General features: G+C 45.9%; 1 protein-coding gene across 1 annotated transcript in view; it reads left to right on the forward strand.

Moving 5' to 3' along the window:
* The window catches only part of Susd5 (sushi domain containing 5), a 43220-nt gene that overhangs the window by 23191 nt on the left and 4771 nt on the right, over positions 1-15258 (forward strand). The window contains exon 4 of the mRNA XM_059267161.1: positions 1206-1394. Within this exon, the coding sequence (XP_059123144.1) occupies positions 1206-1394 (189 nt within the window). The remainder of the gene's footprint in view (positions 1-1205; positions 1395-15258) is intronic.

Here is a 15258-nt window from a genome sequence, read left to right on the forward strand (position 1 = left end):
TATTGGATTAGTCCATGAGCGCAGGAACTCCAAACACCTAGTCAAATCACATCTATACTTGAGTAGAGAGAGAATGAATGTGTATTTGGCCCCTCCCCCTGTGCTGGCTTGTTTGAAGCCTTCCCCTCTACATCTCTAATTTTATTTTATTTCATTTATTTATTTTTGGTTTTTCAAGACAGGGTTTCTCTGTGTAGCCCCTGCCTTGGAACTTTCTTTGTAGACCAGGCTGGCCTTGAACTCACAGAGATCCACCTGTCTCTGCCTCCCGAGTGCTGGGATTAAAGGCATGCGCCACTGCAGCCCATGTGATGTATGCTCCTTGATGACAGACTTCTTCCTTCATCCTAACAAGGCAAAAGGAACTGCTCCTAGGCTGTGTGTCTGAGTCATCCAAGGCAGAGGGGTCTTGGTGTCTGGCAGTTTAAAAATACAAGCTGTAGCATTTGGTACCACACTGAGTCATTCAACAAGCATTTTGTGTGTGTGTGTGTGTGTGTGTGTGTGTGTGTGTGTGTGTGCCTGCCTCCTCCAGTCAGGCATTCTGCCAGGCCACGAGTTAAATGAGGTTGCCCCCAGGATCCTGGTTCTGGGTGTACGTGGTACTCAGGGAACAGGGGGTCAGGGTAGGTGAGCTCACTCTGCAGTGTTTTGTTTTGGAAAAGTTCTGTATCGTTTGTATATCCATTACTTGACATGATGCTGGGGTAAGGTACCTGACAGGGGGATTTCTTTGTCTCACAGTCTGAGGATGCAGTCCATATTCGGTGAAGAAGGTTCAAGGCTCCTGCATCCCCCGTCAGCTAGCTAGCTCGCTCTCCCTCCTTCTCTCTCTCCCTCCTTCCCTCTTCCTCTCTCTCCCTCCCCATCCCCTCTTTCTTCTATGTAGTCCTATCTTGGAACTTGATATGTAGACCAGTCTGGCCTCAAACTCACAGAGACCTTCCTGCCTCTGCCTCCCAAGTGCTGGGATTAAAGGCGTGCACCACCACTGCCTGCTACTTTCTCCTCTGTATTCAGTCCTGGACCACAGCGCATTAAGTGGTGCCACCTGCGTTAAAGGCCTCCAACCTCAATTAACCCAGTCTAGAAATCCCACATAGACATGCCCAGAGACACATTTCCATGGTGACTCTAGATCCTGCCAAGTTGACAAGATTAACCGTCACCATTTGGAGATGTTGACTGTTGTTCCTTCCTCTCAGAGAGGCCGTGTGGAGACCCACCATCATTCCCACACACCATCCTCCAGGGTCGCACTGGCTTGGAGATGGGGGATGAGCTGCTGTATGTGTGTGCACCAGGCTCCGTCACAGGACGTGGAGAAACTGCCTTCACCTTGCTGTGTAACAGCTGTGGGGAGTGGTACGGACTGGTTCAAGCCTGCGGGAAAGGTAAGCACCGCTTGCTTACATGGAGCCCACACAGGGCTTTTAGAAGACCACCACTCTTTGCACCCCCAGGTATTGAGGGCCTCTACACCTGGGAATACACACTCTTGGGGCGTTTTACAACTGCACTCTTCATCTACCTGCTGGAGGTGAAGGGTTAACAATGCCCCACCCCTCTCCTCTAAGGAGAGACTTGACCCAGGCTAAGTTGCTTTTTTTTTTAAAGTTTGTATTACAGGTGCTTTGCCTGTGTATGTATCTGTCAACCCAGAGCTCACCAATGTAAACAGAGATAGTCTTGCTATCCAGCTTGCTCTGTCTCCACCTTCTGAGGTTTAAATTAAATTATTCATCGGTCACTATGCCCCTCCAGCATTTATGGTTTCTGGGGATCTGAACTCAGATCCTCACCCTAGTACAGCAAACCAAGGAGCCGTCTCCCCAGCTCTGCTACGGTATTATATTTAAAACAGTTTGTCCTCAAATGTCTTGTAGGTCATGAGGGAATTAGGATGGTTGCGGGAGCTCCATTAGGACCCCGCGATCCACCCATGGTGTCTAAAGTTTTGGTTCATTGTATGTCTCCACTGCCAATTACTATCCATAGTGTGGTACAGCCCGGCATGTCTGTCAGTCTGCCGGAAGGGACATGTGGCTTGTTTTCATTTTGTGGCTGTCAGAAACTGTGCACCATGACGGCTGTCACCCATGCCATCTGGTTCTCTGGAGTGTCTTGTCATTGGCTCCTATGAGGGGGACTCTGCCATATGACGTGCCTGTCCACACAGACACATTGCTCCCCAAGTGTTTTCTGGGTGAGCCTGGTCAGTCGACCCTCTGGTGTTAATGGTTTTTCTCATCGCTGTGACCGAATCTCTAACAAGAAGCAACTTAAGGGAGGAAGGGTGGATTTGGACTCCATGTTCAAAGGGACACAGTCCGTCCCTGTGGGGAGCAGCAGGAGCAAGAACATCTGGTCACATGACATCCAGTCAGGAAGCAGAGCAGAGTACTCGGCTTACCTTCCCCTTATCATGCAGTTGAGGACTCCTGCCCATGGAGCGGTGCCTCCCACACTTAGTGTGGGTCTTCTCACCTCAGATAACCTCAAAATAGGGGATCTCTCACAGGCACGGCCAAAGGTTCGTCTCTTCTGTGATTATAGATCCTGTGAAGCAGGCACCACAAGTGTCTGATAGCTCACGGTTCACGTTCCCAGCATTTGTGAATTAAACACAAGTGTCTGATAGCTCACGGTTCACGTTCCCAGCATTTGTGAATTAAGTTAAAACAGTCTTTTCACCAGTGGCAGTGAAGTCATGACATGTCAATCCAGCATTAAACTTTCCTCAAATCAATTTTCAGCTGAAATACTTTGCCAAGTTTTCTAATTGCTTAGAAATGGTCATTTACATCTAGGTGTAGTGCACATCTTTAATCCCAGCACTAGGGAAGTAGATTCAGGTGGATCTCTGAATTTGAGGCCAGCCTGGTCTACAGAGCAAGTTCCAGGACAGTCAGAGCTGTTACACAAAGAAACACTGTCTTGAAAAAGAAAAAAAAAAAAGGAAGGAAGGAAGGAAGGAAGGAAGGAAAGAAGGAAGAGAAGAAATGTTCATTTACATACCATAGGTTTTTTTATGGGATATTCATAATTAATATGTTATAAATATTTTTCTCAGCTTGGGAGGTATAGCTCATTCATAAAGTGCTTGTACAGCATGTGTGAACCTCTGGGTTTAATCTCCAGCAACACACAGAGACACACACACACACGCATACACACACACACACACACACACACACACACACACATGCACACACACGCACACACATGCACGCAATCAAATTAAACTGTGTTTTTGTTTTGTTTACTTTTGCATTATTGTTAGTGTGAGAGGTGAGCATGTGTGTGTGTGTGCGCGTGCGTGCGTGCGTGCGCAGGTGTACACATCCTATGGCATACAAGTGAGGTCAAAGCGCAGCTTGCAGGAGTCAGTTCTCTCCTCCACCATGTGAGTCCTGGGGATTAAACTCAGATCTTCAGGCTTGTGTCGTGACCACTTCCACCAAGATATCTCTCCTGCCTTGTTTCTTTTCTTTCATTCTTTCTTTTTCTTTCTGCTGCTGCTCCTCCTCTTCCTCCTCCTTCTTCTTTCTTTTAGATTCTGTGTTTCTCTGTGTAGCTCTGTCTGTCCTGGAACTTGATCTGTAGACCAGGCTGGCCTGGAACTCAAAGATCTGCCTGCCTCTGCTGGAATTAAAGGTGTGCACCACCAAGCCCAGACCTTGTTTTTGTTTTTGTTTTTGTTTTTGTTTTTGTTTTGTTTTGTTTTGTTTTTCCTGATACAGTCTAGGGGTCTTGATCAGGTTGTTTTCTCTCCCAGTTAAAGAATTAAAAGGCAGGTGTTTATACGGTGCTGGGGTTAGGACCCAGGGCTTCCTGAATGCTAAGCAAACACTCTACTAAGTGAGCTACACCCCAACCCATAAACAGAATTGTTAAAAATAAAGATTCTATCCCAGTCTGTGGCTTAATCTTGTTACTCTTCAGAGCATGTTTTAATGAATGTATTTTTTTAAATCCATTTTATAACCTTCCAGACCAGAGTGGGTACATTTAGGGTGGTTTAGCCACAGACTAGCTACAAACTCTGTGGACCATTACAAACCTTTTGGTATTAGATAAACACCAAATTTATGAATAATAAATGAAATATATAAAATAAAATAGATTCTCATTATAAATACACTTTTTTGTTAGCACAGATTTTTAAATTCCCTGTGAAATTATTACAGAAGTGTCTACAGTCATCATCTCCCCTTGCTTATTAGTTCCTAGTCACTGAAGAGATGGAGACAGACAGGTGCTGGAGGGCGTTGCCCAGGATGTCTAGTACCCGCCCTCACCCAGACCCTTAACGGTTTCCAGAGGCACTGAAGTCGCACCTTCCTGTGAGCTACACCCTTCTCCCAAATGGGTGGTTTGCGGGCCCAGGGAGGATGAGAACTAAATGCAGGTCTTGTGTGTTCTGGAAAGTGTTTATTTTCTCACTGCAATGAGGAGTCAGAGCTTTCAACTGATTCAGGCTTCTACACTTGGCTGGCTGGACAGAACGCTACAGTTTTCCTTACTCTGAAGGGTTAGCATTTAAAACGTCTGTGTCCTAGTAAAAAAATGTGCGTGTGTCTGCAGAACACTTTCACCAACATGGTCATGGTGGCACGCACCTGTAATCCCAACACTTGGGAGGTGGGGACAAGAAGATAGGGGAGTTGAAGGTCATCCTTGACTGAATAGCAAGTTCAAGGTCAGCCTGGGATACATGAAAACACATCTGAAAAAGAAACAGAAAAGGACTGCAGATGTTGCTCAACTGGTAGATGCTTTCCTAGCGTGTGTGAGGCCATGGGTTAGCTCCTTAGCACCACAAAAACTGTGCATGGTGACACACGCCTGTGATCTGAGCAGTCTGGAGGGGAAGGCAGGAGGATCCGGAATTCGATGCTATTCTCAGTTGCATAGTGAGTTCTAGGACAGCCTGGGCAACATGAGATTTTTTTTTTGAGGGTTGGGAAAGATTGTTTTGGAGGGAAGGAAGGAAGGAAGGAAGGAAGGAAGGAAGGAAGGAAGGAAGGAAGGAAGGAAGGAAGGAAGGGGAAAGAACCGGGAGGAAAGAGCAGATTAGGCAGATTAGGCATGTTTAGGGCCAGCCACTCTCCTGACACTACAGACTGACAGAAAACATACTTGGAACCTGAGAGGTGGGGTTTACTCATTTGCTAGGGTGCTAACACACCATATTTGAAGCCCTGGGTTTGATCCCTGGCACCATACAAACTGCATGTAGCACACACCTGTCACCCCAGCACTTGGGAGGTGGAGGAAGGAAGCTCAAAACTTCAAGGTCATCTCTGTGCCACATGGCAAGTGAGGGGACAGTCTGCTCTACAGGTGACAGTCTTAAAACAAGAAATAAGCAGACAATATGGGACATGGGGCCGTTTGGAGTCTTAGGGCTTACCGGAGGCTTTGGAGGTGAGGTTTTCTGCTTCCACCTTGCTTCCCTATAGCCATTCTCTCCCACTCTGGCCACACAGGATACGTGGCCTCTTTTGGAGCCAGGGGTAGAGGCCACAGAACCACTTCATCCTGCGGTCAGGTGACGGTAGTGGAGGACACAAGAGATGAGAGTGGAGAGGAGAGGGTCTGTGAGCCAAGAGAACTACAGAGGCACATTAGGAGGTCAACAGTAGGTTCATGTGACCGGGGTGGGAAGTGTTCTCATTGTACCAGTGGCCCAGAAAGAAAAATGGCCTTGAAGAACATAGGCTTGGCATAGTTAGAAGCCGATAGAAACCAGACCCAGCATGGAAATCTGTGGCATCCTGCTCAAGGAGCAGAGCACTGAGGTTTTCTGTAATTAGAGCAACAAGCAGTTCTAGTTAGATACTGAGCACAGGAGCGAGGCTTGCCAGACACTGCTGCCAGCCCGGGAATGGAAACCAAGCTGTGTGGATTTGGCCAGGAGAGTGGAAGATTGAACAGCTATACCCAGACCAGAGCTCTAAAGCCCAAAGCTAGAAAACACCAGCATGTGAGAACATAGCAGGCCAGTTAGCTTAGTGGTCATGGCTTGATGGACCCCAGGAACACCTGGGCTAAGTCTAGGAGATAAATATCTCTCATTCTTTCAGGACAGCAAATTAAGACTCAGGAAAGCAGAGGGCCGTGTTCTGTTTTCAGCTCTCCTCAGATCCTTCTATCATTTAAATGTCTTAAATAAACAATCTTCAAAATGACAAGAGTTAGGGCTGATGAGATGGTTCAGGGGGTAAAAGCACTTGTCACCAAGCCTGAGGACTTGAGTTTGATCCCAAGAACTCACATGGTAGAAAGACAGAACCGACTTCCAAATATCCTCTGACCTCCACCCATGTGCCGTCACACACACACACACACACACACACACACACACACACACACACACAAATAATTAATTAATGTTTTTAAAATTTTGAGCAAGCAAAACAAGCCCTCAGCACCCCTTGGACAGCCTACTTACCAGCTCCATCTGTGTCTTCTCTGGTCTCCTCCATGAGAAGCAGGGGATTAAAATGTGTCAATGGTGGTACACACCTTTCATGCCAGAGCTCAGGAAGCTCTCTGTGAGTCTGAGGGCCCAGGGAGAGAATGGTCCCCTTCCTCACTCCCTCTTAATTACTTCATCACTGCAGTGCGGCCCTGGTACATCCCCCACTCACCAAACCCTATGAATACAAGGGCCATAGGACCTCCTGCAGGCTGGGAAGCAATGCACATTTCTCGGCTTTCACGTCCTTGACTTCTGCGGCCATTAAATCCATTGAGATGTTCTGTGCAGAACCATCACATCTTTGCAAATCACCCAAAACACCAGCTTCCTGGCTTCTCTACTACCTCATCTTCTGCCTCATGGGCTTCTTGAGGCACCCAGTGACTAGCAATTGGTTTGTCTCAGCTCTACGGACACACTTAAGAAGCTGCCCAATGATAGCATGTGACAAGGGGGAGCTCTTATCCAAACCCATGTGCACCCAGCTCCAGCCCTTCTCAATGTGCTTCCCCAAATGACTGTTCTCCAACTGAAGCAGGTCCCTAATTTTAAAAAATGCTCATTGGACAAACACGAAAGTGAGTAAAATATTTATTGAAGATCTGTGTGTGTGTGTGTACAGGTGTGTGTGTGTGTGTGTGTGTGTGTGTGTGTACAGGTGTGTGTATCTGTGTATGTTTGTCTATTTATTTTGTTTAGCGTTTTTTTATTTATCATTTACTTATTTTGTGTGTGTGTGTGTGTGTGTGTGTGTGTGTGTGTGTGTGCCGTGGTGCACATGTGGAGGTCAGAGGACACCCTGTAGCAGTGCCTTGTGGGACCCAGAAATCCCACTCAGGTCCTTGGAGCTGGCAGCAGGCATTTTTACCCATGAACAGGCTTGACGTCTCTGTATCATGTTTCCTGAGGGTTTTTTGTTTGTTTGTTTTGGGGACAGTATCTCCTGTTGCTCAAACTGGCCTAGAACTCATCTAACAGCTGAGATGACCTTGGACTTCAGATCCTCCGGCCTGCACCTCCCAATTCTGAGGTTGCCAATGTCTCCTCCATGCCTGGCTTTCTCCAGCCTTTCTCTAACGCCCCTGGTCTGATCAGCCATCTCTGTTAGGCACTAAGAAAAGAGCTATTACCAACCAAAGATCGGATCCGTGCCATCTCTGTCCTGGGAATTGTGACGTTTTCTTCCTAAACCTTTGTTTAAAGCTTACCTCACATATAACAAATCAGCCACTTCAAATATAAAAGTATCTGAGTTATCCCAGGTGGATTTACCTGTGAACCCACTATCACAGTCAAAAACAGAACCCCAAGGCTGGAGAACAGCTCAGCAGTTAACAGCCTTGGCTTCTCTTCCAGAGGATCCAGGTTCAATTCCCAGCACCTACATGGAGGCTAACAACCATCTGTAACTCCACCTGAGGTGGGTTCTGGGAACTGAATTTGAGTCTTTTCTTGTCTCTTCAGGCACCAGGCATGTTCATGATGTACATACATACAGACAAAACACCCATACACATAAAATAAAAATATTAAAAAATCAGAACATCTCTGCCCTTTACCCCAACTTGCCCATGACCCCAACTTTGCCCTGTGCCTTTCTACAAAAGGCATTTTACACACTCCACCTCATTTAGTCTTTATAAGTATGAGTGTATTAATGGCTAGCCCCAATGTGCAGATGGGAAAACTGAGGTTCACAAAGCTTCCCTGATTTGCCCGTGTCACACAGATGGGAAAATCACAGAGCTGGGATTTAAAGCCTGTGTCTCCCCAGTGTCATCACGGAATAGTGGTGCCTCTGCCAGGAACCTCAACACTTCCAGCAAAGCCAGGAGCCCTCTCCCAAACTGTCTTCTCCTTGAGTTACCTCTCACTTCCGCTCTCATTTCGGAAGGCATTCTTTTGGTTTCTTAAACCAACTTCAGTCTCTATTTTTCTCTGCCATTTGGGCTTTATTTTCCTCATTGACTCAAACATGAGCCCGAAGCTGAGTTTAGAATTCCCTCGTCAATATGACCGTATTTGTTCAGAGGTTCGCTCAGCCGCTAGTTATTTCTGGCATGTCTGGGTGTCTTTTTTTAAAATGACTATTTTTAAAGGCTGTGTAGCCAGGACCAGAAGGCAAAGAGAATCTATGTGCAGGCTTCCCAAAATGTGACATGACAAAGATGGACAGTGGTGGCATCGGAAGGCTGGAGCTCTGGGCTCCTTCTGGACGTCTGCCCCTGACCATATTCTTATGAGAACTGCAGATATGCAAGTGTGCAGAGGTGGCTGCTGGAGCTGAGGATGGGGGTGAGGGCGAGGAGGGAGAGAGAGGTCAGAGATGTCAAGAACAGATCCCATAGGCTGAATAAGTCAGGGCATTGTTTATCTAGTTTTCTGTGGTTCTCTCTCTCTCTCTCTCTCTCTCTCTCCCCGTGTGTGTGTGTGTGTGTGTGTGTATGTGTGTGTGTGTGTGTACATGTGTGTGCATGGGGACCAGAGGACAGCTTAGGGTGTCATTCCTCACATGCTATGTTTAGAAAAAAATGTTTATATGTGTGTGTATCTGTGTTGTGCATATCACATGTATGGATGCCTGTAGAAGCCAGAACAGGGGTGTAGGAACCTCTAGAGCTGGAGTTAGATGTGTTTGCTAGCCACCTGATATGGGTGCTGGGAACTAAACTTGGGTTCTCTGGAAGAGCAGGAAATGTTCTTAAGCACTGAGTCATATTTAAAATTTTCTCTATTTATTTGAAACTTGCTGTCTCATGGCCTGGAATTCACCAAGCAGGCTAGGCTGGGTAGCCAGCAAGCCCCAGGAGTCCACCTGTCTTGGTCACTGTCCTACTGCTGTGTAGAGACACCATGACCAGCCAATTCTTATTAAGAGAAGGCATTTGACTGGGGCTTGCTTATAGTTTCAGAGGTTTAGTCCACTGTCGTCATGGTGGGGAGCATGGTGGCATGCAGGCAGACATGGTGCTGGAGAAGTAGCTGAGAGTTCTACATCTAGATCCACAGACAGCAGGCAGAGAGAGACACTGAGCCTGGCTTGGGCTTTTGAAGTCTCAAAGCCACCCCCAGTGACATCCAACAAGGCCACACCTCCTAATCCCTCTTAAGTAGAGCCACTCCCTGATGACTAAACATTCATATATATATATATGAGCCTATGGAGGCCATTCTTATTCAAACCACCATACCACCTATCTCTACCTCTCCAGTACTGAGTTCGAGAATCTATGCCCCACACAAGATTTTTTACCTGGGTTCTGGGGATTGAGTTCAGGTTCTTGTGCTAACAAGACATGAGTCATCACCCCAGAGTTAGTGATTTAGGTGGTTTTGCTAATCCCACCAGGCAAGAATAAAACCACTACCATAGTTTTTGAGCCAAATTTGAAGCAAACTTTATTAAATAATTGCCAGGTCCATGGATACTGGCCAGATCCATTCCCAGGATTCCCAGAATATGTCACCAAATTACATTAGTCTGGGGCTTATAAAGGCAAAACTCACAAGGCTATGTACTTCCTGCCTTCATCCAAACAGAGGCAAGCACACAACCTAATGTACTTCCTGCCTCTGTGTAATCAAGCATCCATCCTGTGATGTTAGAGCAACCAAGCTTGTTTACAGAAGCAAAAACACGTGGTTTGTTGTCTGACATAAACAACGGCCCCAGCATTCCAGCCCCAAGCATTCTGTCCTTGGGCAGGTGGGGCTTACAGGTTAGAGGCATTTTTGTTTTATAGATCTCTTAAGCACAGTAATATAAACTTAAAACATAACTTTAGCCATCACAGTTTTTGTTTTGAGACAAGAGTCCATGATGTAGCCCAGCAGGCCTGGAATCTGCTGTATAGACCAGGCTGGGTTCAAATGGGGTGATTATCCTGCCTCCATCTCCCTGAACATCTGGAATTGCAGGTAAGAGACTCAACCTGACTCAAATATAGAGATTCAATCATGAGAATCACATGCAATGTAATTGTACTATATGTGAAGTTTGTGGTAGATAGACTTTGTAATGGGGATGCTAGTGGTCATGCCCTGGATTAGAGAAAGAATTGAACATCTTGGGGAGACAGAAGACCAAGCCTCAGAAAAAGGGAAAGTAAACACTTTATTCCCTAAGGATGGGAGAGGCATAAGGCTGAAGTCCATAAATAGACACAGACTTGGGGATTTTATAGGACCCCTGTCCCCTATTGGTCCTGTCTAGATACCCACCCACACCTTCCTGGACCAGGAAGCCACCATCTGAGGAAGACGCTTTTCACCTTCCTTGTCTATAGCCCTCTGACTCTCCTTCAGGTTTTTTAGTTGCTCTTATACAAAATAATACAGAGTAGGCATCTCTGGGATGTTGATGCTAATTTCCTTCACTGTGTGGCGTTTACTCTCAATGTGTCCCTTAATATGTTGTATACTTTATTCTCTTTTCACATTTAGTTATTCTTTCTCCTTCCCCCCTCTCTGTCTCTGTCTCTCTGTCTCTCTGTCTCTCTGTCCTCTCTGTCTCTCTCTCTCTCTCTCTCTCTCTCTCTCACACACACACACACACACACACCTGTGTGTACATTCTTGTGCCACAGCATGTGGGGTAGACAGCTTCTACCATTTGGTTTCCTGGGTTGTAACTTGGGTCACCAGATTTGGCAGAAAACACCTTTACTGGCTGAGCTATCTCACTGTATACTTTAAATATACACAATGACCAATGGGGAGATGGCCCAGCAGTTAGGAACAGTGGCTGCTCTTCCAGAAGACCCAGGTTTTGATTCCCAGCACCCACATGAGAGCTTATAATCCATCTGTAACGGCGCTTTCTAAGAGATAACCTCTTCTGACCTCCTCAGGCACTAGACACACACACACATGGTATGCAGATATATACGCAGGCAAAACGGCCATACAAGCTGCCACGTGAATGCTGGGAATCAAACCTGGATCCTCTGAAAGAGCAGCCAGTGCTCTTAACTGTTAAGCCCCTAAAATTAGTTTTTAATTTGAAATTTTTATAGCTTTTGTTTGTTTTTCTTTTTGAAATAGACTTGTTGTGTGGCCCAAACTGGTCTCAACTGCCAACCTGTGCCTCAGCCTCCCAAATACTGGGATTGCTGGCATGTAACCATTATGCCTCACTAAAACAAATGGATTTTTGTTTTTTTTAGGAACAGTCACACTCTGTAGCCTGGCTTGATTCAAATACAGTGGTTTTCCTATCTCGGCCTCTCGAGTGCTGGGGATTATAGGCATGAGCCATCATGTCCAGCTTTAAATTTTATTTTTAATTTTTATTTATTTATTTATTTATTTGTTTGTTTATTTATTTATTTTTGGTTTTTCAAGACAGGGTTTCTCTGTGTTGTTTTGGTGACTGTCCTGAATCTCGCTCTGTAGACTAGGCTAACCTCAAACTCACAGTGATCCACCTAGCTCTGCCTCCCAAGTGATGGGATTAAGGGTGTGTGCCACTGCTGGCTTAAATTATATTTAAAAAAAAAAAGACCAGGTTGTCATGGTGAATGCCTTTAATCCTAACACTTGGGGTTGTGAGTTCAAGGCCAGCCTGGTCTACAGAGCAAGTTCCAAGACAGCCAGGAGAGAAACCCTGTCTCAAAAAAACAAACAAAAAGACACAGGCCAAACATCTCATTTACTCCTGACTTCTGTATTCTGTTTCCTAAAGTAGCAGTCAAATAAAAATGCCCAGTGAGAGGCCTGGTTTTTTGCCAGGGAAACCACGACACTCTCTTCCCCTAGCCTCCTTTGTATGGATTGCAGGCTCTAGACTGTGTCAGCCCAGGCTCCTGTGGAGAGTGCACATGGATGGAGGAGCTAAGATCCTGGGCATGAAGTCAGCTTGCAGGAACATAGAGGGAAGCTGAGAGAAGTCACATCTGAACAGCAAGGGGCTGGTCTTCTGCATCTCTGAGGCAAATGTACTTTCTGGTAGAAATGCAGTCAATAACAGACTTTGCTGTTTAATGTGAGGAAATCATGCCTGGGATACTCTCCTATGAGGAAGCTGTTCGTAAACACTTGCTGGTCCTGGTTCTCATTTGAGATTTTGGGGAAATAGACACAATAAGAGCTACTTCTGAGCCAGGACCTTATGGGGCCTGGGAATCTGGGGACAGGAAGGTCCTGGCTAGGGCACTGGGAGGCCATCCTGGGGTATCTAGTCACAGGGAGCCCTAAAGGCAAGTACACATTTATACACACACACACACACACACACACACACGTGCGCGTGCGAGTAAGCTGAGAATGACTTTAAGCATCTCATGGACACTGTCCACTCCCTAGCTCAAGAGGGATGACCTTCCCCCATCCTCAGTACCTCAGACTCCACACACAAGGCCAGTGTCTCCTACTCTGGACAGTGGGAATGAGACCATGGCTCATCTCTTGTTCCTACTGAAGGTACCTACTTTGCTCTGCAACATAGCATAGATCACATAGGAGGAATTGAGCGGTGTTTTTCCAAGTGCTGGAACTCACAGGCTCTGTCCATCTGGCTCATAGACTTCAGACCAAATAAAGCTTTACGGAAACTGGCTTGCTGGCTGGGTGTAGTGATGCATGACTTTGATCCCAGTGCTGGAGAGGCAGAAGCAGGTGGATCTCTATGTTTAAGGTCAGCCTGGTCTACATAGTAAAACCCTGTCTCCAAACACAAAGTCAACAACAACAAAAACTACCATGGTTGAAGAGATCTGAGGCCATAAGGGTTACTGACTATTATTGTTTAGCTAAATTGCCGTGGTGCCAAGATGCCTTTTAAATATTTTATAACCATATGGACAAATGCTGCGCACAGCCTTTAGATAAGTGTGTGTGTGTGTGTGTACACGCACCATAGCACATGGGGGAAGTCAGAGGACAGCTGTGTCAGCCAGCTCCCCTTCCACCACGGGAATCCCAGGGATTGAACTCAGGTCACAGACTGGACAGCAAGTGTCTTCCTTGCCGAACCATCTCAACAGCCACCACCACCCACTTTTTTTTTTCTTTTTTTTTTTTTTAATTAAAAGCAAATTGGACACAGCCTAGAATAACCCATGGGTTGAGAGGAATGCCAAGTTTCTGTGCAATAAGATTTGATTTTGCTGAAAAATCGCCTCTTTTCCCTTTTATGATGAATCTGTCTGCTGGGGCTTTCTATTAAACTGACACAGGGGTCCATGCATCAAGGAGGAGCTGGGCTCTTGGCTCTGTGTGTGTGTGTGTGTGTGTGTGTGTGTGTGTGTGTGTGTGTGTGTGTACTCAACAATGGTGTCTTTTCAGGGCACTTGGTACAGGCCGTTCGCTCCTCATCATTTGGCAATGGGCCAGTATCCCCCTTGCATTTGGCGGACTGAGCTTCTGGAAATAGGGCTTCGGCTCTGAGTGGTTGTGAAGCTGCTTTGGAGAGCAGTTTGGGGTGTAAGCTACTTCAGATTTTTCTCCTTCCCCATGCCAAAACAATTTACTCTTTCATCCATTCAAAGATGCCTCTGTGAGCCAGACATGAGGATAAATATCTGTAATCCCAGCAATTTAGGAGATTATGAATTCTAGGCCAGCATGGGCAACATAGCAAGACCTTGCCTCTAAAAAAAAATAAATAAATATTTTTTAAAATACCTGCGATAGGTCTTCTTATCCTATCCTACAAATTCAATGCCTGGATTCCTTCCTGCAAGCAGTTCATTGCCAGTCTTAGCTTTTTCTGCATAGTTAACAACTCTCTCCCCCAAACCATACTGACTCAATCAATCATCAGGGGGCTGGTGAGATGGCTCAGTGGTTAAGAGCACCAGCTGCTCTTCCAGAGGACCCAAGTTCAATTCCCAGGACCCACATGGTACTTCACAGCCATCTGTAACTCCAGTTTGAGGGGTTCCAATTTCCTCTTCTGGCTTCTGTGAGCAAGTACACACATGGTACACACACACACACACACACACACACACACACACACATACACACATAGGTAAAACACCCATATATATAAAGAAAATTTAATAAGAAACAATAATCGTTTAAAGCCAGGTGAAGTGTCTGGTGATTATAATCTTAGCACTAAAGATGTGGAGGTAAGAGGATCTGGGGAGAAGTTTAAGGTCATACTAAGCTTTTTGCTGAGTTTAAGACCAACCTGGGGTACATAATGCCCTGGGGAGGCAGAGACAGATGAACCTCTGAGTTCAAGGCTAGTCTAGTCTACTGAGTTCCAGCCAGGGCTACATAGAGAGACCCCATCTTTGAGAGAGAAAGAGAGAGAGAGAGAGAGAGAGAGAGAGAGAGAGAGAGAGAGAGAGAGAGAGAGAGAGAGAGAAGAGTGGGGAACACATCCATTGGTAATCTTTCCATCAAGGACAATCAGTAAATATAGATCCAGGCAAACCTACCTGAGGCCCAGGATTTCGCTGAGGCCTTTGTAAATCTCTACCTGAATTCAGGACAACTGATAAGTTTCACATTAAGTTTTAGAGAAAAGTTTTGTCATCTATCTTGTGTGTTGTATCTTAAAGTACAGTTTGTTAATGAAAACCTGCTGTCTATTTAGCATGATGAGTGAGACCTCACATACAAAAGCTTTTGAACCTCAGCATGATAGATTTTAAGATAAATAGTTGACCTTCACTCAAGTTCGCTGAATGAAGGAGTTGGGTCAAAGGGGACCTGGAATGAGGAAATGACGAGGAGCAAGCCCAGGTTCTGGTCCCAGATTCTGGTCCATGCCTTTCACTTTAGACAGTCTCATTGTTTTCTTACTGAATACACAGGAC

This window comes from Peromyscus eremicus, chromosome 7, assembly GCF_949786415.1.
Source record: "Peromyscus eremicus chromosome 7, PerEre_H2_v1, whole genome shotgun sequence".
NCBI lineage: Eukaryota > Metazoa > Chordata > Mammalia > Rodentia > Cricetidae > Peromyscus > Peromyscus eremicus.